The 25,623-nt window shown below is 37.8% G+C and overlaps 2 protein-coding genes across 9 annotated transcripts in view; one reads left to right on the top strand and one right to left on the bottom strand.

Moving 5' to 3' along the window:
* ANO3 (anoctamin 3) overlaps positions 1-25,623 on the bottom strand; it is a 177,776-nt gene that overhangs the window by 6,820 nt on the left and 145,333 nt on the right. For all 7 annotated transcript variants that reach the window (XM_051776583.1, XM_051776596.1, XM_051776593.1 and 4 more), the window contains exons 15-25: positions 10,478-10,560; positions 9,437-9,577; positions 8,930-9,094; positions 7,972-8,008; positions 6,010-6,121; positions 4,746-4,803; positions 3,203-3,300; positions 1,595-1,740; positions 1,334-1,486; positions 723-870; positions 425-505 (exon numbers count right to left, since the gene is read on the bottom strand). In XM_051776583.1, the coding sequence (XP_051632543.1) occupies positions 425-505; positions 723-870; positions 1,334-1,486; positions 1,595-1,740; positions 3,203-3,300; positions 4,746-4,803; positions 6,010-6,121; positions 7,972-8,008; positions 8,930-9,094; positions 9,437-9,577; positions 10,478-10,560 (1,222 nt within the window). The remainder of the gene's footprint in view (positions 1-424; positions 506-722; positions 871-1,333; positions 1,487-1,594; positions 1,741-3,202; positions 3,301-4,745; positions 4,804-6,009; positions 6,122-7,971; positions 8,009-8,929; positions 9,095-9,436; positions 9,578-10,477; positions 10,561-25,623) is intronic.
* On the top strand, positions 12,401-25,503 carry MUC15 (mucin 15, cell surface associated). 2 transcript variants are annotated; one of them, XM_051776831.1, is made up of 4 exons: positions 12,401-13,038; positions 20,018-20,735; positions 21,990-22,145; positions 23,017-25,503. In XM_051776831.1, the coding sequence occupies exons 2-4, from the start codon at positions 20,051-20,053 to the stop codon at positions 23,175-23,177; spliced, it is 1,002 nt and encodes a 333-aa protein (XP_051632791.1). In that variant the 5' UTR covers positions 12,401-13,038; positions 20,018-20,050; the 3' UTR covers positions 23,178-25,503. The 2 variants fall into 2 exon arrangements, with proteins under 2 accessions (XP_051632791.1, XP_051632792.1); XM_051776832.1 differs by lacking the exon at positions 12,401-13,038 and having other exon boundaries at positions 19,925-20,735.

Genomic DNA, 25,623 nt, shown 5'->3' with positions numbered 1-25,623 from the left:
ATTTTTATGCTGAATTTCTTGTATTCATTTTGCATAACTGTTTGCAATCACAACCTGGGTCAGAGCCACAAAAACTTTAATTGTGTATTTTAATGAAGAGACTTCAGAATGCTAAACAAAACTGAAATGAGAACTTTTACCCTTCTTGGCAGGTGGTGAAACTTTGAAATTAAATAATTCGTAGAGGCACAAAAGATAATGGTTTGCAAGAGTCCTGGAAAAACTCAGAACATAGGTTTTCAATGTGTTAGTACTGTGTCCTACCACACACTGTTTGCACCTGAAACTTCATGTTGAACGAACATGAACTCCAATGCTTTTTACAGGGAAAAAAGGAAACTATTATACCAGTGATTTAAGCACTAACTTTAAATCTACTGTCTGATTTAATGTCCATTCCAGCATTACAAGAAGGGAGACATACCGACAGTATCCTGAGTATCCCATCCCAAGTTCACTCAAATCAAATACTGATAAACTGCTGTTGACATATCCTTTTAAGCATCTGAAAGGAAAAGCCAAAGGGTCAGGACCTTCTTCATAAAGCAGTTATACAGCATAGATCCTGTACATAAGCATATTCTGCTATCACACACTGTGAGCATACTATTTTATTTGAGAAATACATCTGTTATATGTTAAGCACGTTATCACAGAAATACAGCAGCAAAAGTGTGCTTCCACTGAAATATATATGTATATATAAAGAATATCTTAATTACTTTTCTTGTCTGTACCCTTGATCTGTACAGGGACCATATTTGTATGCATAGACAAAACGTGGAATGTAATCAGAAGTAATGGCAATAACAAAGGCATTGGTGATGACAGCCAGAACTCCAATTCCTTCCAGAATTCCATACCAGATACCTAGAAACAAGAGAAATGAAAACGACTTTGTCAGGTTTTTATGACCATATTAAGTCATATAAAGTCATACTGTGATAATAAAGTCATTATTAGACATACAGTTTTCCTTTCTTATTGGGAGAGAATTATGAGTCAGAAAAACTAGTCAAGATTCAGTTTTAAACCAAAAGTGAATTCAGTCCTTATACTTAATTTCTAAATTCATTTGATTTTAAACCTAGAGTTCCACAAATCAGAAGCCTGAAATACTGTTTAGCCTGTTTTCAATATTCAAACTATTACGGTTGGCAATGAAAAACAAATTTGATGAGTCCTCTTTCTGTTGCTTAACAGCAGAGTGGTCACTGAGATCTGCAGGTTATAGTATCGTCTTGACACGTGAAATATTTCAGGAGCTGAGCTGTTTTAAAGAAGAAAACACCAAGAGATGGTACTGACAGCGAGAGCCAGCAGGTTCTCTCACCTATATCTGTTGCTCTTGCAGGCATGGGTCTGCGCCACTGCGTGACAAACTTGTACGCATCCAACCTGATTTCTATGATGTTGTTCAGCAGTGCCAGGAGAGGTGCCAGTGGGAAGGCAGCAACAAAGATGGTGGTAAAGCCAAACTGCAAAACTAGACAGGCATTTCTACGGTTAGAAATCGGAAAGGCGAAAGATCTTTCCGCGTGCAACACAGGTCCTCTCTCTGAAGAAAACCGACACCTCCCCTAAATTTGCTCACCCATCTCTAAATATTCGTCCATTAAACCATGGAGATTCATAGGCTGCAGATTCCAATCTTTTTCCCACTGAGGTAGAGAAATTTTATTCTCCATTGATTGCCCTCTTCTCTTCATTTTGCGTCGTGACCACCAATTCTGTAATAAACTTTATTAGATAAAGAGAGTATTATTGGCTGTGTCTGCTCAGTAATTTAAAATATTTTCTGGTATTGTTTTGAAGTAAGTAGGCCTATTTTGAATAGCACCTGAATGCTTACTTACATATTTTTTGGAAGTATTTACAATATCATCTAAGATACAATTCAAAGAACTTATAAAAGTTCTCGAAATTCTGCATTATGATTTTAATTATATCTTTAATGTAGCATGTTCAGCATTGTACAAATAAGCTTTTCAGAACATGGAAAATGCTTGCATAGGCTCTTTTTTTGTACCATTTACCTGAATGACTAAATTAAAAAAAAAAAAAGAAAAAGAAAAAAAATAATGCATAGCAAGAGTATTAAAAAAATAAATAATTTTATTTTCAGTTCTGTAAAAGACAAACCAAGTGAAGCTCAGTAAGAACTTACTAGAATACAGTGAATAGTAGAATATATCTATTTTTGAACAAACCTAAAGATCTACATGCCCTACAGAATATCTTTTTTCTTGAAGTAGGAAAAAGGGTTTTAAAAATGTGTTGCTGAACGATGAAGTTACAAATATTTAAGACAATTTTTCATAAAGCTGGGCAGATATCTCTTCACAAAGTAGTTATAAATATTAAGTAGATAACAGCTCACAAATTAAAGTGTTATACAAATGAAAAATATTATCCAGTACTGACACAGGGGGCAATTCAAGATTACTTTTTGTTTCTAGATATTAAGGAAAAGAGACTGAAGATGGAAACCTTTCTTATAAGTATTTTTATAAACTGCTACTATTTTTTCTCAAGCTAATTTAGTGTTTGGCTCTTGATCTCTCTTGTTACTGAAAGAGCAACTGTTGCCAAAGTTGCAAACAACGGTTCTGTCAAAACAAAACGCTTCCTTCCATTACAGAATGCAAGCATGTTTTAAAATAATAATAATTCTAAAATAAATTCTAGACACAGCTAAGATCCTGCTAGGCTGAGAAGACAGGAAGACTATTCAAGTAGGTTTCTCCTTTCCAAAAATCCATGTTTCACAACATACAGGACACTGCCCCTCATTTGCAGAACGATTGCATGTTGTGAGCATAACCCCTTCTGACATATTGTCACGGCTGAGACTTCAATTAAGTTAAATTTATAGTTGATGATCAATCTTTTCCTGAAAACATATTCTTCCAGTTTCAAGAGAACTGTAAGACTCTTACCCCCATTACTCTCTTCGGAAGTTGAACAGCTCTGTTTGTGTTATGGAAAATGAAATTATAATAAGCAATTTAGACAGTTAACACACCCCAAGAAGCTTTGTCTTAGAGCAGCAATTAATGCTTTCCTTGGGAATAAAATTACAGTATGTGAGATGCAAAAAGTGAAAACAGTCTCCAAACCTAAAAATACTTCTTCCTATCACTGACTCACCCTAAAATGTATTCACTATTTGTAAACAATTAACTTTAACATCTGAACTTACGGATAGCCTAGTTCCATGAAGTTGTTCCACATTTGTTTTAAAACCATAATAACTCCCATTTGCAAGCACAGATCTATCAAGCAGCCACTAGGATGACACTGAAATGAAGTGGAAAAAGATAAATAGCTAAAATAAGAGAATTCTTTTATTTTTATTTGTTCAGAGGGTAAATGAAAAATATTAAATATGTTTGGTGAAAAACACTAATCTGTATCTACAGAAATATTAAAAAAATATTTATAAGAGAAATATTAGCACAGACTTCAGCTGAGCAACCTTATTATTTCTTGGAGAACTAGACCATATTACCTAAGTTAAAGGTATGTGTACTAGATATATGACAAATGATATAGACCATTTCACTTAGATCAATACATACTTATTCATTTCAAAAGAATGGAAAATTGGCAATATTCTAAGTCCAAAGAGAGACCAAATTTCTGGTACTGGTATCTTAACTAAATGGATTGCCATATTAAAATGTTTAGTAATTACAGAACCATTTTTTCAGACCATGGACTACAGAGTTATGATGTTTTACTCTGTGGAAATCCAGGTTCAACAGAAGAAAACTGTTTTTCAGATATAAGAGATAACTTCAGCATGCTGGTGAGTTGCAATCCTAACATATTCTCAGGTTAAATTTTCAAAACAGTATCTTCCTTCTTTTAAATCATAGAATTATAGATTAGTTTGGGTTGGAAAGGACATCCTAAGGTCATCTAGTCCAAACTCCTGCAATAAGCATGGCCACTTCCAACTAGATGAGGTTGCTCAAAGCCCCATCCAACCTGACCTTAAGTGTTTCCAGGGATAGGATATCCACTGCCTCTCTAGGTAACCTGTTCCAGTGCTTCACCATCCCCACATTAAAAAAAAAATAATCTCTTCCTTATACCTAGTCTGAATCTAGCCTCTCTTAGTTTAAAACCATTACCCCTTGTCCTGTCTCAACAGGCCCTACTAAAAGTTTGTCCCCATCTTTCTTATAAGCCCCTTTAATAAGTACTGAAAGGCAGCAATAATGTCTCCTTGGAGCCTTCTCTTCTCCAGGCTGAACCACCCCAACTCTCTCAGCCTGTCTTCACAGCAGAGGTGCTCCAGCTCTCTGACTCCTTTTGTGTCCCTTGTCTGGACCCACTCCAACATATTTGTGTCTTTTCTATTGATAGAAATGTAAGAAGCTGATAAAAAAAGCTGATGGTTTTATATTTATGTCCTCCATTCAAAAATTCCACATACTCAGGAGATTCCAAACTTGTAGGACTTAGTAGTGTTTGTGAGGTAAGGGACTATCCCTGTTTAATTTTCCCAAAGACAGAGGCAGAAAGAACTGTGTCTCTTGGGCAGAGTCACTCAGCACAGTGGAGAACACAGAAGGAAAAACACATCTCCTGTTTCTTATCCTTTGCTATAAATAAGAGTTTACCATTTGCTGCACATAGATGGAATAATAAATCTTTCAAACTGGGCATTCACGTCCTTCATCCATTTCCTTTTTACTCATGGAAATATCACAGGAACACAAAGCAGGATTGCTTACCTCTTCCAGTCTCCATCTGTTAAAAAGCTTATTGTACTTTCCCGGGCGGCCTGCAAATCTGGAAAATAAGATTTCTGTTTCTCAGTGGACATTCCAAGAACACCCTCTATCAGCAGCTACTTCACAACATCCACTGGACAAACTCAGGAAATATCAAAAGATTAAATCACACAGGCTTAAATCTGGTACCTGTAGGATATGGAAGTCTCAGAATGCAAACAAGGACCATCATTTTGCAAATGACCCTAAGCTTTTATTATGTCCTGAACAAAAATACTAGCTTCAGAGGTTTTAGATGTTAGCTATTCAGATCTAATCTACTTCTGAAATGATAAGACATTGCAATACATAGGAATTTACTGCAGCACAGGGATCTGCTTGTCCCCGTGAAGTGTACATTTGATTTGTATAACGAATTGAATCAAAATTCTTGATGACCTCAGTGAAAGTTATAAATGATACAGAAAGAAACCCATGCCTGGTCCTACTAGACACAGGAGAGAGCAAGACACAAAGAAGTTTAGATACTGTATGGCAAATACACCAGTGGATGTAACAAACAGGTATCACTAACAGATTTTACAAAAAGGTTTTCTGCTTTTCTGCTTGTTTGGTTTTGTTGTTGTTTTCTTCCAACCAATCTTGAACTGAAATTCTACTGCAACACTTTATAGAAGGTACTCTGAAATATTCTGTAGGTTCTGGAGGAATGGTAAGTGTGACCATAACAAAACTGAACTGAAGAGGAAGGAAGGTTAGACCTGTCCTGTATCTCATGCTTTGAGCTACAGATACACACAAAAATTGGAGCCAGAATTTCTGCTTCCTACTCCTGCACAAGACTTGCCAGACAATATTTACTGCATTTGTAGAAATGCATCCTGGGAAATGTAAGTCATAGGGAATTAAAAGAAAATAATTAATAAAGCCTATTAGCACAGGACTAAGTACAGACCCACATTTAGGCAGTGGCTGTATTTTCAAAAGCTCTGAATTCTCATTTTGTAAGAAAGTCACATATACAGACCCACTTAAAAAGTAAAATTTTTACTCTCTAGTTTCATGGATAAACATTTCAAGGGCCCAACCTGCACATACAGTTTAAAACATTAATTTAGTGTTACTAATTATCCCCAGAAACCAATTAGCACCTAAATCTTACAGTTCAAACTGTCACTGTATTTTCTTCAAACCCATAAAATTAATAAGGATTTTGAGTTCTGTGCAAGTTTTCCTGTATGTGCAGTGAGCAAAGGTAACTTACCTGCCAAGAAAAAAGGCAATGTAGAAGATAGAGCTGTTCAAGTTGACGAACTGGAAGAGGAACATTTTCAAGGCAAAGCTGTTTTCCCATTCAGATTCTGTTCTAGGGTGCTCTTCAGAAAGACACAATATACATTATACAAACAAAAATGAAACTGAGTTATGTGTAACTCTGCTCACACAGAAATCACTAACAAAACAAGCAATGGTTTCAAGCCATGTTGCCCCATTATTTTTTCTCCCTTAAAGTGTTCAGTCTACAGATCACAAAACCATTGCCCCAGCTCAGACTATGCCATTTCTATGTGGAAACAGGAGATGCAGTACAAGATAGAATCAGCACAGAATAGATCACAATTCTGTGGGAAGACACCTGTTCCATTTCCACAAAAAAAATCTGAATTCAGTGTGAATCTTTAAAGGTATCTTGATTCAAAGAAAAAAAACCCAACACAAGAGAAACCAAAACCAAACAAAACCCAAAAATACCCCCCAAACAAAACAAAAAACCCAACACAAACCAACAACAACAAAAGACCAAAAATCAAAGGAAAGGACAGAGGTTCTTTTTTGGCTTCTTTTGGAAAGAAACGTAGAAATGCTTGTAGGACTATAAGTGTTGTGTGTGGGTCTGCACTGCCCTGGATATTTTTTCCTTAAGGTTTGTAGAGCATTATTTATGTCTGAATTAGAACTTGGAGACAGTGATTCAAAATTAATTTTTAAAAAATCCATCTTTGATTGATGTATCAAACTTGGAATACACTACACCAAAAACTACATTAAAGCACATAAATGAGTCTTAAGTCTACACTGCCTGGATTTGTCAGTTAAAATTTGTACTACTTAATTACTCTGACCTAATGATGACTAAATTTGGACACAAACATACAGGATATGGACACTTGTTCCCAGAAGTTAAAGTGTCCTTCTCTGATGTAAAACACCTTAGAAAGAGTAATGAATTACCTAGATGGAACACCTAATGCTCCATCACATTTAATTCAAGAAACTCCTTTTTTTTTTTTTAATTCTTCCATATATTTTGGGAAAAAACAGCTTGTGCACTTAAACAATTATTTTCTTTCCTATTCCCTGGTCTGTAACAATATAATATATTCTAAAAGGAATAGAAATAAGTTTGATCTGAGAAAGTACTTTAAAATATTTTACTACTTTGAGTAAGTTGACTATACATTCTGAATCTTTCTAACCTGTTCAACTGCCTGTTACCCGAAGCACTATAAAGTTTCGAGCCCCTTGTTTAATACTTTAACCAGAAGAGGGAGCTGTTGAATTATAGCAGCCAGCTTGTGTTTAACCAAGACAAGATGACTTGCATATTTTGACATAGGCTAAAAGTGAGCACGTAAAAAACCTAAACGGTAACACATTGAAACAGTCGGAGATCATAAATTCTGTCTTTGCTTTCTTGTTTCCTATAAGCTAGAAAGCTTTTTCTCTGCGACTAAATCATGACTAGAGGCTTCAGTATAAAACTTTAATGTGACAGAATTAGAGCCACTTTAAAACTCTTAACATTTTTATCTTGGACAACATAATTTTATCTTAACCCATTTTCTTTCCATATGAAAGTTCAAATTAGAAATTAGTAAAAAATAAACAAGGATTTGGAGAAAATGGAAAAAACCTTTCAGCATTCCAAGAAAGAATGTGTTTTGACTTTTGCTCCAAAGTAAGATGACACTTTTTTAATGTATAGGTATATGAATTTGTAATATGAAACATTAAAAGAAGTAGAAGAATAAATTCCTTACTTTTCTATTATTATTTCCCCAGTGAAATAATAATTTCTTTTCTTTCTTTGATATTTCTGACTTGCTTAGGGAAATGCCGGAAACGTGCCGTGCAGAGATGAAGTTTTCAAAACTCTACTTCATGGGACTATAAAGGTATATGCCACAGCCAGCAAGAATCATACCATTAGTGAAAACCCACATACCTAAGTCTGTCAGGAGATAGGCAACCTTCTCATACACCTAAAACAGAAATAAGAGATGCAGTTTTCCTTTGCATGAATGTGCATACTGGCTGAGGATATCAGCTTTCTAGTGAAAACTTCCTTATTTCTCAATATATTGACTATCCCCAGTCTTTATTTTAAATGACACAGCCCAAGGCAGTTACCAACTCTGAAAAATATTTCCTTGAGTATTTACTATAAATAGCAAGTTATTTTTGGTAGCTTTGCTTGGTCACTTGAATGTACTTTTTATGACTCAGAGTGATCATATATAATAACAGAAACAAATACACAACTCTGACTGAATCATTTCTTACTGAAATGACTGCACAATCTCCTTAAAAGATTTAAAAGCCATTGTTTGCTGTGTTGTTATTCCTTTTTACCTGATTGTGCTTGCATGGGAACAGAAAGATGATAAATACTATTGCAGCTGGAAGAATAGAGTACATAGTGCTACAATGGCAAATGATTAAACTCCTGCTGTCATAGGACAGAAAAAAACTTACACCAACATCATATATCAAAGTAATTCTAGGAATGTGCAACACTGATACCACAGCTGCATTTTAAATGAAAGGGAAAAATTGAAAGTCATCCATTAAAAACAACTTAAAAAATAAATTCTCAGACAAAGAAATAATGTAGTTCCATTTAGAGATGTACAGTAAAAGGTAATAAACGCCCCCCCAAAAATGCAAAGGTAGAAAGCAGGGAGTTTGTACCCCTGTGACTTGGTGACATAAGCAAAGATGTGCATTGACAAATTAAAGAGGAAGCAGAGAAAAACCTTAATGACCTCCCGAAATACCAGCTTCAGACACTGCCCCATGCACAAGCACAAACATGTATACACAATGATATATGCTAAACTCAGTAAGCTTGTAAAAATCACTCTTTTAAGTTAATCCCTCCTTTACAAGAGCAGAAGACTTACAACATTGAGTGACATGATGATCATAAAATTGATACAGACTCCAGTGCCAGACGTTGCAAACTGCCAATACTTCTTGATGAAATACCACTTGAAAGAAGCAAACTGCTCCATGGCCACCAGTCGATACACCACCACTGCAAACACTGCAGTGAGGACCAGTGAGATCTGCAGGGGGGTGTTTACAAGCAGAGATATTAGACCAAAAGGTAGATACGATATCTAAAATAATATTCTGCAGAAATAATAAATCAACAAGTGTTTTAAGGATTCCCATTTGTTTTGGAGAGCAGAATTTGAGAGAACAAAAATACTAGATGAGTTAAAAAAAAATATTTACTGTTCTTTTACATTCCATCTTTTGAAAGGATGAAATCCCAAGACAAGCAGTAAGACTGAGACAATCAGTTTTGCCTATATAATCTTAATGAATGCACTCATGAGGAGTTACTATTTACATCAGAGTAAAATGAATTACAGTACAAGAATTCGAATATTATTAAACATCACCATGAAGAATATTCCTGAGACAGACACCATCAGTCGACTGAGCTTATCAGGGAAAGGTTGAAAAGGTTCAGGTTTTCCTGTAATGGGATTTACTCTTTCCACTTGGGAATATTTAGCTTCAAACTGGGGACGAAGCTCTTCCTGGAATGACAGGATGGATTCCATTTGTTGTATTACTTATTTCTCTCATGAATCAGACATATATATGCTATAAAGTAGAAAATTACACTGACACAATTATTTTTTATAATGCTTCAACTAAAATACCCAAATAATTTGTTCTTTTGAAAACCCTTGGAAACAGTGCCAGAGAGCAGCAAAGAACAAAGACCATAAGAGCCTTCCTCACTGTGTGAGGGTATTAAAAAGAAGGTATTACTGATTTAGACACTAGATTGTCTGCAGAAATTGATAAGAAAAATAATGTCAGTTATAATGGTGGTTTTTGTGATATGAAACCATTTATTAAAAGCCACCAGCTTGTATCTACCCATCTATGCAAAGCTATAAAACAAGTAAAGTCTATCAACTTAAACTGTAATTAAATCATCAATATAGTTAAATTACAGCTATGTTACTAATGATTTATGAAATAATAAAATCATTTTATTACTGTTGATGCTGACAGCAGAATGTTCAAAGGATAATCTATGCCTCTCAGGAGGATATAAAATCTAGTTTCTGTCCCTTTGCTTGTCTTGATCCCATTTTTAGGCAGGATCATGAATTTCTACTACAAGAAACCACAGAACTGAAAGGCATCTGTGCTGACATCAGTAGTAGCTCCTGTCCTCTGTATGGAAAGTATTTCCACTCAGTTTTTCAAAGGATGCTTTTGACAAATGTGGAATTATATTTGGAATAATAATGCCAGTTGCAGAGGGCAAAGTATCCTTGTGTAGTCTCAAATATACCTGTTCATTCTGCAACTAGTTTTACTAATAGAAATATAATCTGAATGACAAACTCAGATGACAACACACAATATGGATTCATATTTACACTTAGATCATGCTTTACATGTTTTCTTCTGTTTCTTACCTCTTCATCTTCCCAGTCTATGAGGTCCCAGTCATAGGTTAATACAGCTCTCCGTCTTTTCCAAAACTCTAGAAAGACTGTTGCTGTGGAAAACAACTGCAGGTTAATTATAGCAAAAAACAAACAAAAAAAGGGCGATGCAGATCTCACGAAAATCAGCAATGTAATGTGATAACTGTCATTAGCCATTTTCTGACAGTTTTCCCCATAGAATCTGAAAATTGTAAGTAACTTCAGGATAATCACTGTTAAAATTGAAACACTATTTTCAATGTTAAAGAATCATTTTTTTTTGTTGTCTGCTATATCTGTACAGAGAGGGGTACCTGGCAATATAAAACAGTGCCATCCCCTTTAATTTTGCTTTTCATTTTACTCAAAATATAAAATCTTTCCTTATAGAAATGAGGATACACATACACAACGGTAACAATAAAGAGCTAAAGTATGATCTCATTTTATTCAGTTCTAATGAAGACAACCTCACTGCTTTCCCAGCTATATCAGTTTTATACTGCAGCAGTTTTACTACCAAAATAATTCTTTAAACAATTATTTCTAATCTAGGTGTGAGACCATAATCAGATTCTCCCAGTTTTATTTAGCTGGACTCCTCTACAGCAGCAAAACTATGCAATCAAAACAGTCCTACAGGTTTTGTACCACACCTCCTATTGAGAAATACTCTTCAGAATTGAAACTAGCACTTAAAACAGCTATAGCTGAAGGATAGCTTAGTCTCCTCTCACCCTCCTGGAGTACTCTGAACCACTTTGCCTCCATATGGTCACAGCTCTGAATCTGATCACACCTGGAGGTTTTTCCCCTCCAGGAACAGCGGGCCAGCACTCAGCACCAGCATTCTGGCACCACACTACAGATGTACAACACTTAGCCAAGAACTGAGTCACAAACATCATCCATTAGGTGTTATGTCACTCAGGGAAACAGTTTTTACTTTTCCTAACAGATGAATTAAACTGCTAACAAACAAAAGAGAGAGCGAGCACACCTTCCCAAGGCCAAAGGTGAGGTCCAGGACAGCGCTAGAGGGGTATGACTTTTGTACCACTGCAATAGATATACTTCAACAGAATTTCAGACTATGTATTTAAGGTATTGATATTTGCAAATATTATACATCCATTCAAATAACCTTTCATCTTAAAAGCTCTCAGGAAGGCACACTATAACGTGTGCACACTGGTGTGAAGAATACTGTTGACCCCAGTATATCACTTGTGATTTGGTTAATGCCGTGTAAGATTTGGACACAAATTCATGGTGCTTGTTTTCAGATCTCATGGTCAATCTGTTACATGCCTGTCCACCCAGGCACAGCAGTAAATGTGAGTTGGAAGCTTGCTGATACACTCTGCAGAGAATGTTAGATTCCAAAGAAATAAAACCAAAAACCAGAAAACCAAAACAACAGTATCAGACTCTGTCCTCCCTCCTCTCATAGACCACTCCATCTCATGCCACATAAACAATTTCCTTCCCCTAAAAGGGATATCAGAAAGGGTAGAACTTGATCCACCTAACAGAGTAACTTCCACTTGTCCCCGCAGTACTTTCAAGAAAACACCACCAGTTGCTTCCATATAAACACTTCCTGTAGATACCACATCCTCGATGCTTATCTCAAGGATAAGTTATGAAACAGTACTTGCACTTGATTCCTTAAAAATTTAAAGTGGAAACAGATGACAATGTCCTGGCATTCCACTCAAACGGTCACACAATACTGAAACATTTTTCAGTCTCTCTTCACCACATACCAGCCTAGAATAAACATACATAAAGGATTAAAGAATAAAAAAAGTCACAGGTTGACTGGGTGAACATATGAAGTTCTATATTACATACCTGACTTTTTCATTCCTACCTTAATCCAGTATTTTTTATATAAAACCCAAAGGGAGGAGTAACAGTTGTAACCTTCAGATCCCGAGCTGGTTATGTAAAAATTAATGATGCCTGATAAATTCAGAAAATTTGGATTTACATTGTTCTCTTAAATTATTTCAGCTACAAACATATTTGGAGACAGGAACAGATCCATTTCTAGCAGCATGCTTTTCTTAACAGAACTCATACTGCTGCTTTATTTTGTAGAAGACAGGCCTTTGCCAGTTCTCATCTCACCAAGTGCGGGAAACTGCGATAAGGAGCAGCTATCTTTTGTTAAACTAACAGTTGCATAGTACACAGAGTTTCTATAGCTCACAGAAAGCAGTCAGTCCTGTGAAATACTAGCTCAAAGACTCTGAAATTATTAAGCAATATGCACTGTCTGCCCACTTTACCATAAGCACTGCCACTTCTGTGGACTCTGCAATGACAGAGCAGGGTCAGGACAGCACGGAGGTGGTGGGGTTGGTTCCCGGAGGCCGGGGAAGGGCTGCGCCACCCGGCCTCGCCCCACGGGCACAGCGTGTTCTGACCGCTGTCCCACGGAGCCCCTCCTGGACCTGCACTCCCCCTCCCCGCCAGAATAACTGTGCTCGGGGCCACAGCAGTGCCTCAACAGCTTCCTCCACGTTTTGCAGCGCTCAAAGGTGAGTCTGAGGGGTTTTTTAATGCTTATTAGTGGATGCGATTAATGATCACAGTATTCATTTATATCGTGTTCAGGCAGGTGACTGGTGTTGTTGCAGTCAAATTCCACTTAAAAGTGTAGTTCTGAGAAAGTAATTGAAAGTAAAAACCATTTTGTGATTCAAACACTAAAGCAGAGAAGTAGCAATCATAAGCAATGACACTATTTCCCTCAAACTCACACTTTTCTTATGCTCCTTATCAAGGAAGTGTAGGATTTCTCTCAAAGTAAGTTCAGAGCCCATTTGAAATGATGGGGAGGGTTGATGGTGGTGGTGAAGTATTACCTGTATGCCACTTTATAGCAAACTTCTGCTAGAAACTACATTGCTCTGTTTAGTTCTACCGAAAATGAACAGGAAACACACACTTGGGAAATTTGGCCTGTGCACTTAATACTTGTCAAGTTGCTAGACAGTAAATGAGGGTATAAATTGAATTAATTATAGACTACAATTCATATTTACATTCCTCTTCATAGTTCACTAAAAACTTAAAACATTATTTTCTCGGAACAAAAAATACATTTAAGCTTAACAATGTAACATTAATTGCTCATTAAATTTAGAAGTATCTCATTCTTGGAGAGCAATCTGAATTTTAGAGCAAAGAGCCACATGAGCAAACATCCAGTATGTTTCTGGGACCATCATTTGCAATTATTTCTTTCTGAATTCTAGAAGATAAATTCTCTACCTCTCATTTTATATGTTCCATCTATTTTTGGTTCACTGATGTAAAGGTAAAAAATGTGTGAAAATTCTGCAAATATGAACGTTACCTCAGATCAAAAGAGTGCCATTAACAATTTGTTAATCACATCACCACTTACTCCATAAATTAAATTACTTTCTAATAACTAATGTAAGGTGGGGAAATGGTGAAAGGTTCAATTTAATGACATGCAAAATAATGTAATTTGAATTTATAGTTTCTGAAGACTCTATTATCTATCCATAAGAAGTTGAAATTATTATTTTCTTGACAATAGCAGAGGTTTTGCAGATATTACACCTACCACTGGTAGGTGCTGGGTTGTAGTCAGGAAATATATGTTGCAATTACTTTATCATGCCGAAAATCTGTTTTTGCACACTAAGGTTCACATTGGAGGGCCATTTTTATGGGATATTGCATTCATATCCTGGTGAATTCCTCCAACAAGGGCCATTACATCTCTTCATAAAGCCTCACACTGAATGAGAAATTTTAACCTTCCCCCTTCTAGAACTGACTTTTATTCTTACTCAGCTGTCACAGGCCTTGGATGCAATTTGACTCCAGCAGCACAGACACAAATGCAGAGTGCAAAATCCACTAAGAAACATGATGGTGACCATCCTGCATAAAAAAATCCTCCTTTTTTATGCTAAAAAAACAAAGGTAGAGCTAATCTAGGTAACTGAACTGCAGCTTAATCCCATGCTTATGGCAGTTCCACTCACTTCAGGCTACGCCTGTTCTACTGATTGCCACTGAGCTGGTACCTGAGGAATGTGAATACCAGTGAACCAAAACTCACAATCGTTTTTTTTCCAATTAATAATCTGTTCATTGCTTCCTTAAACACTTACTTGACCTGCTAATGTAAGGTTTGGGCTCTTCTGCAAGTTTGGCTAATCTATAGCTCTGCTGTTTTACTGCAAGAGCACTGTTTGCATATTAATCCCTAAAGGTAATGAGTGTCTTTGAAGAACTTCAGTGTTTTTCTAAATTGTGTGAACATTGATATTACACTGGAAAAAAGAAGAATTAAGTATTACACACAAAAGAAAGCAGTTCAACTCAGCCTGAGATCTGCAACTTTCAAAGCAAGGAGGTTTCTTCTCCATGGTCTCCCGTAAAGATTGCACAAGTAAGACAATCACAAAAATGACAAAGAATTTGTTCAGCAAGGATATTGACTCCTTTTTTCACTCCTTTAGGAATTAAAATTACAGTCAAATTGAATTAAGTATAATTTTGCTCAGTAGTTTCGTTGAAGTGCATGGATAATAAGGAATTTGACCCAACACACAATTTGTTCACTTAATATGACTAATATGATACAAGGAAGGAAAGAACATGTCACTTAATTAAAACAATAATACTGTTAAAATGAAAGCATATGTATGAAAACCTTGAGTTTCTTCTTCAGGTTTGTTTGGGTTTTTTGGCAGTTATTACTGCTAACAAATCAAAATCTAAGATTCAGACAGCACATTTCGTAGCCATCTGAAGGCCTACTGTTCTTACTGTAAACACAACTGTAGCTGATAATTTAACTTCAAAAGGGTTTTCCTTGGCTTGCTTGTTTGGGAACAATATGGTCATCCTGAATTTCATGGATGTTATGTTATCTTTTGAGCAGAAGTTATCTTTTTTATTTTTGTTGAGAAAGTTACAAATGTTTTCCAAGCATAGGTCCCTCCCACCACAGAGCTGATCTTAACTTGGAAAATAAGCAGTATGGAGAAATGGAATACACATTAAAAAGTAGATTAAATGGCATTTTATAAAGACACATGTTATGAGTAATGGTGGGACCTTCAAACCACAAAATAAATAAGAATAAAGCCAAAACAGGATACCTTGATGTAATATTTACATAACTAAATCAAAAAAACAACAAAAGAAACTAATAAAACCAGCCCTTATTCCCTACCCCCCCCCCAAGAACCCCAACAAAACACAAACCCTCAAATCAAACACCCATAGGAAAAAGCATAAGAAAGTAGAAGTAGAAGCTGAAGACAAAAGAAATAGTTACTTTTTCCAGGTATAAATCTCCTTTCTTCAGATGGTAAAGTACCCACTGTGCTGGTTTAAGAGTTAACCAGCAGGGGAAATGAACTCAACTCAAAGGAGAGATTATAAATCAGAATAACAATTTATTAAAATAATACAGTAAGTACAATAATACAAACAAACAATTGGTCTCAACCCACAAAAACCCAAATGTATAACCCAGTGCCCTGGGGCATGAACAAAGTGGTGTTCCTTGGGCCCTGTTTGAGTCCAAAGTAAAGGGAGAGGGGAAGAACCTGCTGGTGGGAGAGCTGCTGCAGTCTGGCCAGAACTGGTGATCGCAGTCCAGTGGTGGTCTAAGTCTGGTTGAGAGCGATGAGATGCAGCCGTCCTCTGGATCCCACGAGGGGGTTGAAAAATGTTCCAAAACTCCAAGATTATATATCCTCCAGTTCAGGCAGGAATGTTCAGTGCTCCCCTCAGGGCGGGGAGTTCCACAAAGGGTGTGAGGACAGGAGCATCCTCCTATCTCACCGGGCTCTTAACACCTAGTTTATAGCCTGAGGAGTCAGGTTCTGTGGGCAGAGGGTGCGAATAGTCTATTGACAACAATAGTCTAGTTTCTGGGAAATGGCATGGAAGGCTATAGAATACACAGTTTTGGGTTACACCCACCATGATGAACTGGTCTTCAGCTGTCCTAACTAGGACACCCACATACATGGGCATGCAAATAATTAATGATGATGAAGAATAACTTATTATACAATTGACTGTGCTGTCACATGAGAGCTTACATGTGGGAGTTAAAAACTCATGATGTTAAAAACTCGTGATCTCAATCTGTCTCATACACAGAAAAAACACCTGCCACCAAAACCCCACAGATATACTGAATAGCAAACCTACCACAATCATGTGACTTCAAGAGGAGTTTTTCTCATTCTTTTAAATCTAACATTTGGAAATGTATATTAATGTGCAATATACAGTTTCCAGCTCCCTATAGGAAAAGAGGTTTCCATACAACTTAATCATCATTCATAACCCCTGGGCAGATTTAGTTTTCAATTTCAATGCTGCTCCTGGTAGCCTTCATATGACACAAAACACCATCCATCAACTTTCAGGGCTAATTGTTAACAATGCTAATTCTTCACAATGGAGCATAACTCCTTAGCATGCTCTTGGAATTACTGTCTGCCCAGAAAACATTGCCTCGAGAATGCCTTCCATATATGTTTCATTACCTCACTCTATAGCAAAGTGGTTTTGAATTATTCCCTTCTGAGTATGAGGCCTGTTCACAGAACCATGGAATTTTCTTACACAAAAAAGCTTTTGTTCATAGAATCACAGATTGGTTAAGGTTAGACGAGACCACAGTGGGTCCAGTGGTCCAACCTCCCCACTCAAGCAGGGTCATCCCAGAGCACATGGCACAGGATTGCATCCAGATGGTTCTTGACTATCTCCAACAAGGGAGACTCCACATCCTCTCCGGGCAACCTGTTCCAGTGTGCACAGTAAAGAAGTTCTTCTTCACATTCAAGCGGAACTTCCTGTGCATCAGTTTCTTGCCCTCTGGTCCTGTTGTTTGGCACCACTGAGCAGAGCCTGGTCCATCCTCTGACACCCTCCCTTCAGATACTTAGATATGCTGATGAGGTCTCCTCTCAGTCATCTCTTCTTGAGGATGAACAGGCCCAACTCTCTCAGCCTTTCCTCATAAGAGAGATGCTCCAGTCCCTTAATCATCTTTGTGGCTCTCCACTGGACCTGCTCAGCAGCTCCAAGTCTCTCTTGTACTGAGGAGCCCAGAGCTGGACACAGCACTCCAGATGTGGCCTCACCAGGGCTGAGCAGAGGGGCAGGATCACCTCCCTGCTGGCAATGCTCTTCCTCACGGACCCAGGATACCTTTGGCCTTGGCCACAAGGGCACTGCTGGCTCATGGACAGCTTGTTATCCACCAGGACCTCCAGGTCCTTCTCCACAGAGCTGCTTCCCAGCAGGTCAGCCTCCAACCTCTACTGGTGCATGGGGTTATTCTTCCCCAGGTGCAGGACTTTGGCTGATTTTGAGAGAGTTCTCTGCCCATCTCTCCAACCTGTCGAGGTCCTTCTGAAGAGCTGCACAGCCCTCTGGGGTATCGGCCACTCCTCCCACCTTTGTGTCCTCAGCAAACTTGCTGAGGGGGCCTCTGCCCCTTCATCCAAGTCACTGATGAGTAAGTTAAACAATTCTGGGACCAGTTGTGAACCTTGGGGGATGGCCTGCGCCACCGATTACGACCATCTCGGATCTGCTGTTCAGCCAGTTCTTAATCTACCTCACTGTTCCCTCATCCAGTCCACAATTCCTGAGTTTACTTATGAGGCTGTTGCGAGAGACAGTGCTGAAAGCCTTGCTAAAGTCAAGCTAGACAATATCCACTGCTCTTCCCACACCCATCCAGGTAGTTGTTTCATTTAGAAAACAATCAAGGTGGTTGACCGTGATTTACTTTTACTGAATCCATGCTGACGACTACTGACCACTTCCTCATCATCCAGCATGAAGCACTCCACCACCTTTCCAGGGATTGGGGTGAGGTTGACTGGTTGCAGTTCCCTGGGTCCTCCTTCTTTCCCTTTTTGACAACTGGGGTGACATTTGCATTATTCCAGTCCTCAGGCACCTCTCCTGATCACCATGACCTTTCACAGATGATTGTGAACAGCCTAGCTGTGGTGTCTGCCAGCTCTCTCAGCACTCGTGGATGCATCCTGTCAGGGCCCATGGATTTGTGGAGGTCAAGTTTGTTTTAAGTGTTCTCTAACCCAATCCTCCTTGAACAAGGGAAAGTCTTCCTTCTGATCTTTCTTTACCCTGGGCACCTGGGACAGAAATTCCTGAGGGCTGGTCTTGTCAGTCAAGACCAATGCAAAGGTGGCATTCAATAACTCTGCCTTCTCCATGTCCTCAGCTACCAGGGGCCCCTTCCATTTAGTAATGGGCATATTATCCTTGGTTTTCCTTTTGTTATTGATGCATTTGAATAAGCCTTGTTGTCCTTGACATTCTTGGCCAGATTTAATTCCAGACGGGCCTTGGCTTTCCTTGTCTCATTTCCACTTACTCTGACAATCTTTCTATATTTATTCCAAGTGGCCTGACAGTGCTTCCATGTTCTGTGTATTTCCTGCTTACACTTGAATAATGACAGGAATTCTGTATTCGTTCATACAGGTCTCTTGCCCTCTTTGTCTGATTCCTTGCTTATTGGGATGCATTGTTCTTGAACCTGGAGTAAGTGAAGCTTGAATATCAGCCAGCTATCTTGGACCCCTCTTCCCTGCAGGGCCTGTTTCCATGGGATTCTTCCAAGGGAGCCCTAAAAAGGATAAAGTTACCTCTCCTGAAGATCATGGTTGTAATCTTACTTGCTGCCCTGCTTCCTCTTTGCCCAATACTGAACTCTACAATCACACAGTCACTGCAGCCAAGGCTGGCCCCAACCTTCACATCTCCAAGAAGGCCTTCCCTGTTTGTTAGCATGAGGTGGAGCAACACAGCATTTCTTGTGGGTTCCTCCACTATCTGTTCCAGAAAGTTGCCATCACTGCTTTCCAAGAACCTTGTGGACTGCTTGTGCTTCACTGTGTTGCTTCTCCAGCAGATGTCAGGGTAGTTAAAGTCCCTCACAAGAACCAGTGCCTGTGACTTTAAGGCTGCTTCAAGTTGTATGTAGAAAACCTTGTCCATTTTCTCCTCCTGATCAGACACTGTAGCAAACACCCACAACAGTGTCACACTTACTAATCCATCCTTTAACCCTAACCCATAAGCTCTCCAGGCACTCATCATCCACCTTAAGACAGAACTCCACACATTCCAAGTGTTACCTCACAGACAGGGCAACTCCTAAAAAGAGTGTAGCCCTTCATGGCAAGATTCCAGTCATGTGAGCTATCCCATTACACCTCCATAAGCACACCAAGATCAATACTGTGATTCATATTGATCAATATGAGAATAATTCTGTTGATTAACAATATAGTTTTAGGTCAGTCTTAACTTTTAGGGTTATAAAATTTTCCGCATCAACACATGGGAAAGTAGTAGATTTGTATTGTATAACACTAACTTCTTTTACAATCTTATTTGGGTCTTAACTGAGTAGCTTTGTTTTGTAAAATAAAATCATAGACAAAAGTGAATTTCTTGCAGGTTCTGTATATAAGAAACTTGAAACTCAACACCATGCAACCCTCTCATGGAATGATTCTCATTTTTCTGCTTGCAAGACTGCAATGGAATAGAAGCAATACTGAGGCTGGAGAAGTAAAAGAAGAAAGTAAACAAAATAGCTCAATTACAGATAACCATCAGTCTGCAGTGAAACCAACTTCACAGAGATTTGTTCTGCATAGGACTACTGTTGTAAATCCTTCTGTCATCAGTGATGCTGCAGCAACAGCTGCCAATGCCAATGAAAATATAATGAAAGGAACAGAAATGATCAGTGGGGCAAACAGCACATCCCCGAGGTTCTCTGATGGCACCACTTTATCTTCAAATGTGCCAAAAGATGGGACAAATAACTCTACCACAAACTTCCACAGAAGCCCGACAACTTTAGCAACTTTTAGAACAATGGGTGACTTTTCTGGAGTGACCAAAAGTCTTGCAGCTACACCTACTTCCACAGTGACACCAAGCAACTCCACAGTCACCTATATTACTCCTGGGGATTTGGAGCTTCCAAGTGATAATTCTTCAATCAACTCCACCACGTCGTTCCCCATCAGTGTCACTCTGACATCACCCACAGAGAAGCAGGACAGTCCTACCCCAAATTTCAACCCCACTCAGCAGACAACAAAGATAAATTATAATGCCAGCAACCCTTTTACTGCATCACCTAATCCAAAAGATGCCAATGAAGGTAAGGATCTAACTAAAGTCCAACTAGTTTAATAAAATAATAATGCTGAAATAAAACCTTTGTTTAATTGAACTGGAGGTTTTATAAGATGTGTGAATTCATAAGTGACTAAAGTACAGACTAAATCTAAAGCTCCTCAAAATAAAAAATATGCTTTTAAAATTTACTGGTTACTCCTTTATTTAACACTTCCAAGAGTGGGGGAACCTAATGATCAGATACAGCCTACTCACACTGGAGTGGACCTTCAAAGCAGATGTGTAGAAATTACATTTAAAATGTATAACACATCAAGTTATTTAAGTTCAGAAACTTTTGTGACCAAAGACGACTTCTTAGAAACACTTCCAAAGGAATTACTCATTGTGCATTTAATTACCAAGTTAAGTATGCGTGGGAAAACAACAGAGCATAAAACTGTCATGGCACTTCTCTATCCTGCTGCTCTGAATCAGGTCTTCAGGAAAAGAAAAGATTAGAAGGCACAGTAATTTTTTGCCATTAATTAGCTTTCAAGCTTTTAACACAGGACTGAAAGGTTTATCCATCATAACCAGTACAGTACAGTTTGTACTCAGAACTGAAGGAGCATCAGACTTTCATGTTTCCCATCATAGTTCTAATAATTACAATGTACCTGACTCTTTAGACAATATAGATTGAAAAGGAAGGGGAGTGGGAGAACAAGTTCAGTTCCAAGAAAAATGGAGTACCTTGAAGAAAAGTTTTATGAAATCTGAGGAAAATCTTGAAGGAACACAGTTATTCTGCTAACTGAACAGGTGCCAAAAGCATTACTGGATTTCTCACCTTGTGTATGCAAAAATTGGTACTCTAAAATTCAGTCATTTGAAATTCAGAGGCTGCAATTTTAACTGCTGGCCTAAATGTTTATGAATAATTGCATTCAAAGAGTGATTACTGCTTATTTGTTTATATAAAGGATAGTGGGTGATTGAGCAATTAAACCTGGAACCTTTTTATTTGACCAAAAATTCATTTAGCCACCTTTCTTTTTTTTTTCCTAAATCCCAGTTTTTACCCTGAAACTCAAGGATGGAGATGTCTGTTTTCTTTTACAAAGGTAGAAAGTTTCTGCAGAGAGGCTGGTCTAGTCATAGTTAGCAAAGTGCTTCAGATCCTCAGTGAAAAGCCTCACTCCACAAAGCCTCAACTGCTATAAAGCCAGAATGAAGTATCTAGTTTTTTTTAATTCCCACTCAACTGTCTTGTCTTTCTCTCTTTCTCTCCCAGACAAAACCAACAAAGAAGGAGTAATAGCTGGTGTCATTGTAGGAGCCATTTTGGGATTTATATTAATTGGCCTGATTGGATATTTTATATGTGGCAAGAAAAGATCCGACTCATTTTCCCACAGACGGCTTTATGATGATACAAGGAGTGACCCAGGTAAGGAACAGCACAAGCGCTTTGCATAAGAACATTTATTTCTCCTCAGGGCTGCTTAAATAGTTTGGTCTTACTGAATTATTAGGATATCATCAACTCCAGTCAAACTACTTTTCAAATGACATTAATTTATTGGTTTTAAATTTTAGCTTAACCAATACTCCCCTTAACTCTATGTCTCCTCTTTACATGTAATTTTTTTAACCTCTGAAATATCAGGAAAATCATATCTAGTATCAGTGAACTCATTCAAAGGATTGTGGGCAAGTTCAATACTATAGCTCAAAAACTCTCCCAAACTGATTAACTGAAAAAAAGCTAGACTCTCTACCCATTCAACATCAACTACAGAATGAAGGATGAAGATATATCTGTTTCTATGAGTAAAAATATTTTTAAGAGGTTTAAAACTTAAAAAAAAATTGCTTTCGTCTTCTCTATGAGTATATATAAAGTTGTATTAACGTGTAATCCCACCCCAAATATTTGTATCATGTTCCTGGACTTAATTTTTAAATGTTTAAACAAACAGTGAGAGGCTAAACACACCTTTCTTTTTCTCATATAAAATAAAATCTAAATTAACTCTGGCAATACATCTTTTCTGCCTTAAATGCAAGAGCTGAAAGCTGCCAGAATGTCAGATTAGGAAGCAGCTTTGAAAGTCCACCACCCATGTGGGTGCTGAATGGGTGTTGCTGGGAGTACAGGAGTTATCTGCAGAAGATCATGAATCAGGGCCTTTATCTTTTGCTCTCCTGTATGTCAGAAAGAGGTTTAACTGTGAGGGGCTGATGAGGTGTCCAGTGTATGGGGATAAAAATCTTTCAAGCAATATATATATAAAAAAATAAATATATTATCCCTTCAGTTCTCCACTTAGACAACTCACTTGGACCATATGACACGAGTTTCGGAGGCGCATCAGACGACAAAACCAGCACAGCAGCCAAGACAGAGGAAGACAGTGCAGGGCACCCATCTGATGGCATTCCTATGGCTGACATTACACCATCCCACCCTTCACCATAATGTTTGTTTCAGATTATATTCTTGCCTGTTATCTACAGCCTTTCATTTTTTCCCAAAACAACCTGGCAGCTGTTATCTTAGAGCCATTACCGTGCAAACAGTGCTTTGAAAACTAAGGGAAAAATCACAGGATGCACTCATATGCGACAGGCAGGGTTCAGCAGCAGAGCATGAGTACTCTCCTTTGTAATTAAATGATCAACCTATGGTTTTCCTGGAAGGATATTATAGTTGTTTTCTTAGAAATTATATAGACAAACAGCATCCAGGCAAGATTCTGCCTTGTCAACAATTGTAACATAAAAAGACATTGCAACATAAAAATTTTACTAGGACTGCAATGATATTTTAATATCAATACAAAAAAAAAACCAACTCAGTTTAACTACCTTGAAGTGAAACTACTGTGTTCAAATATAACGTCTACCTGATAAATGACTCACGGCCCCACTTTACATTCATACCTTCCTCCGTGAATGTGACAAAATTAATTAGATTTACTTGGATTACTCAGTTTTGATTTCTTGAAGTTTGCTGCAGAGAATGGAACTACCAAGTAACACAAACTACATCTAACTTTTGACTAGGATGACACAGAATTAAAACCACTATCGATGGGAAAGAAAGAAGATAAGCTTCTACTCCTCTGTCAAACTGATCTGTTGTTTGAATTGCAGGCCAGATCTGCAGAAATTATGTAAAACATGTCAGTACAGGTTACATAGAAGAAATACTAAACATGACAGGAAAGGAATCTCTGCTGTGTATATAGATACTCTAAAAAACATGGTCCAGTTCTGTCCAGTTAAAGCATAAAATATGGCAGTATAATGCAAATAACTGCATAGTTTATCTCTTTGCAACTACCAGACAGGCCTAAAGAAAAAGAAAGAATATGAAAAAGACGCAGCTGCAAAGGCATAGAATAAACAAAACAAAATGCAGAGAAAACAATGCTAATGGGACATGCTTGTGTTAACTGTGCTCTGCCAAAATGCTTTATCTGGTGTGGAGACTGTGGATCGTGTCAATGGAGTTATCTCACTAACTGCCCATGAAGGCTGCAATGAGGTTCCATTTGATATGTGAGTAAATTACATGCACACACACACACACCAGAGAGAAACTGCTCAGTCACACTGAATATGGGTTAAACAGGTATTTGTTTAAAAGGTTAAAGATCTGATGTGCAGCATTGTCATCCCAATCGGGTTCAATCATAAAAACAGCACGCGAGCCATCAAAGCCAGAACCTGATTTCTAATACTATCCAGCATGCTGGGCAGCAGACTGAAAATCTGAGACACATTCTCCTATATTACGTGAGAATATCACCCTGCTGCTTGAAATGAAGAAAAATGTAATGCTCAGCTTTCACCCTCCTTAGCACATACCTTACCATTTTCCTGACAAAGCAGTGTCATATAAGCAAATTCCTCCTCACACTTGAACCTCGGCCTCAGCCGAAAACAGAAAGAGCTCTCTCTAAGGAGAACTTGAGGATAGAGATGAAAAGATGCTAAGAAGCTACCAGTGTTGCCTGCACTGGTAACCATAAAACTAACTGCAGTGTATTTTAGGAATTTATGAAAGCAATAACTAATAATTGCAATGCCGTAATAGCAAGATTAGGAGTAAATGAAGAAATATCACTGAGGCAAACAAAGTGTGCCCTTCAATTACATCATATTAATTTTTAACCATCCAATTCTGATTTTTGCATGTGCTTCTGTTTTCTATGTAACTCTTTGATGTTTTGCTTTTGTTTGTATATTGTTTTTTGCTTTTACCATAGCAGCCTTCAAAATGCATGACACTTGTTTGTCCTTCACTTAAAGTCAGAATCATTAATGCTTACTCATATATATTACATAAATAAAGTTGTTGTGTCCCATTTTATTTAAAACTTGAAAACTCTGGCTTGAATTCAGACAGCTGCATGTATGTGAACTGGTGTTATTTTTTTAGGGTTTACACTGACAAACATTTATATTGGTAAAATTAATTATCTCTTGTTCTATTCCTCTTCCCTGTTTCCCAGAATGAAAATATTATTAGCTTCAGTGAAAACTAATTCCACCAAGCATTTCATGCCGGAACCATCAAATCTGTCTTTTATGGTACAATTACACTGACCTATTACAAGAGGTGTCCTGGGTTACAGAAAGACTCTGGTATCCACCTTTTCTTTCCTCTTTTCCCCAAATATGCCTACTAATTTAGACTGTGGGGAGGGACTTAAGATAAAGGTGGTAGTCTATTATCCTAGGAGAAGAAGGTATCCACCAGTGTAAAAATACTGGAAGGCTGACCAAACTATATGTTTGCCTCTGAAAAGACTCTGGCCTGAATAATATAAAATTCAGGTTTAAAGACACTGAAGACAGTCATTACATTAGCAATAAAAGGCATTATTTTCACCCAATATTGGCATAGAAACTGAAGT

This window comes from Manacus candei, unplaced genomic scaffold (assembly GCF_025592945.1).
Source record: "Manacus candei isolate 608988 ecotype Guabito, Panama unplaced genomic scaffold, ASM2559294v1 h1tg000009l, whole genome shotgun sequence".
Taxonomy (NCBI): Eukaryota; Metazoa; Chordata; class Aves; order Passeriformes; family Pipridae; genus Manacus; species Manacus candei.
This window is presented reverse-complemented; position numbering and strand designations above follow the sequence as displayed.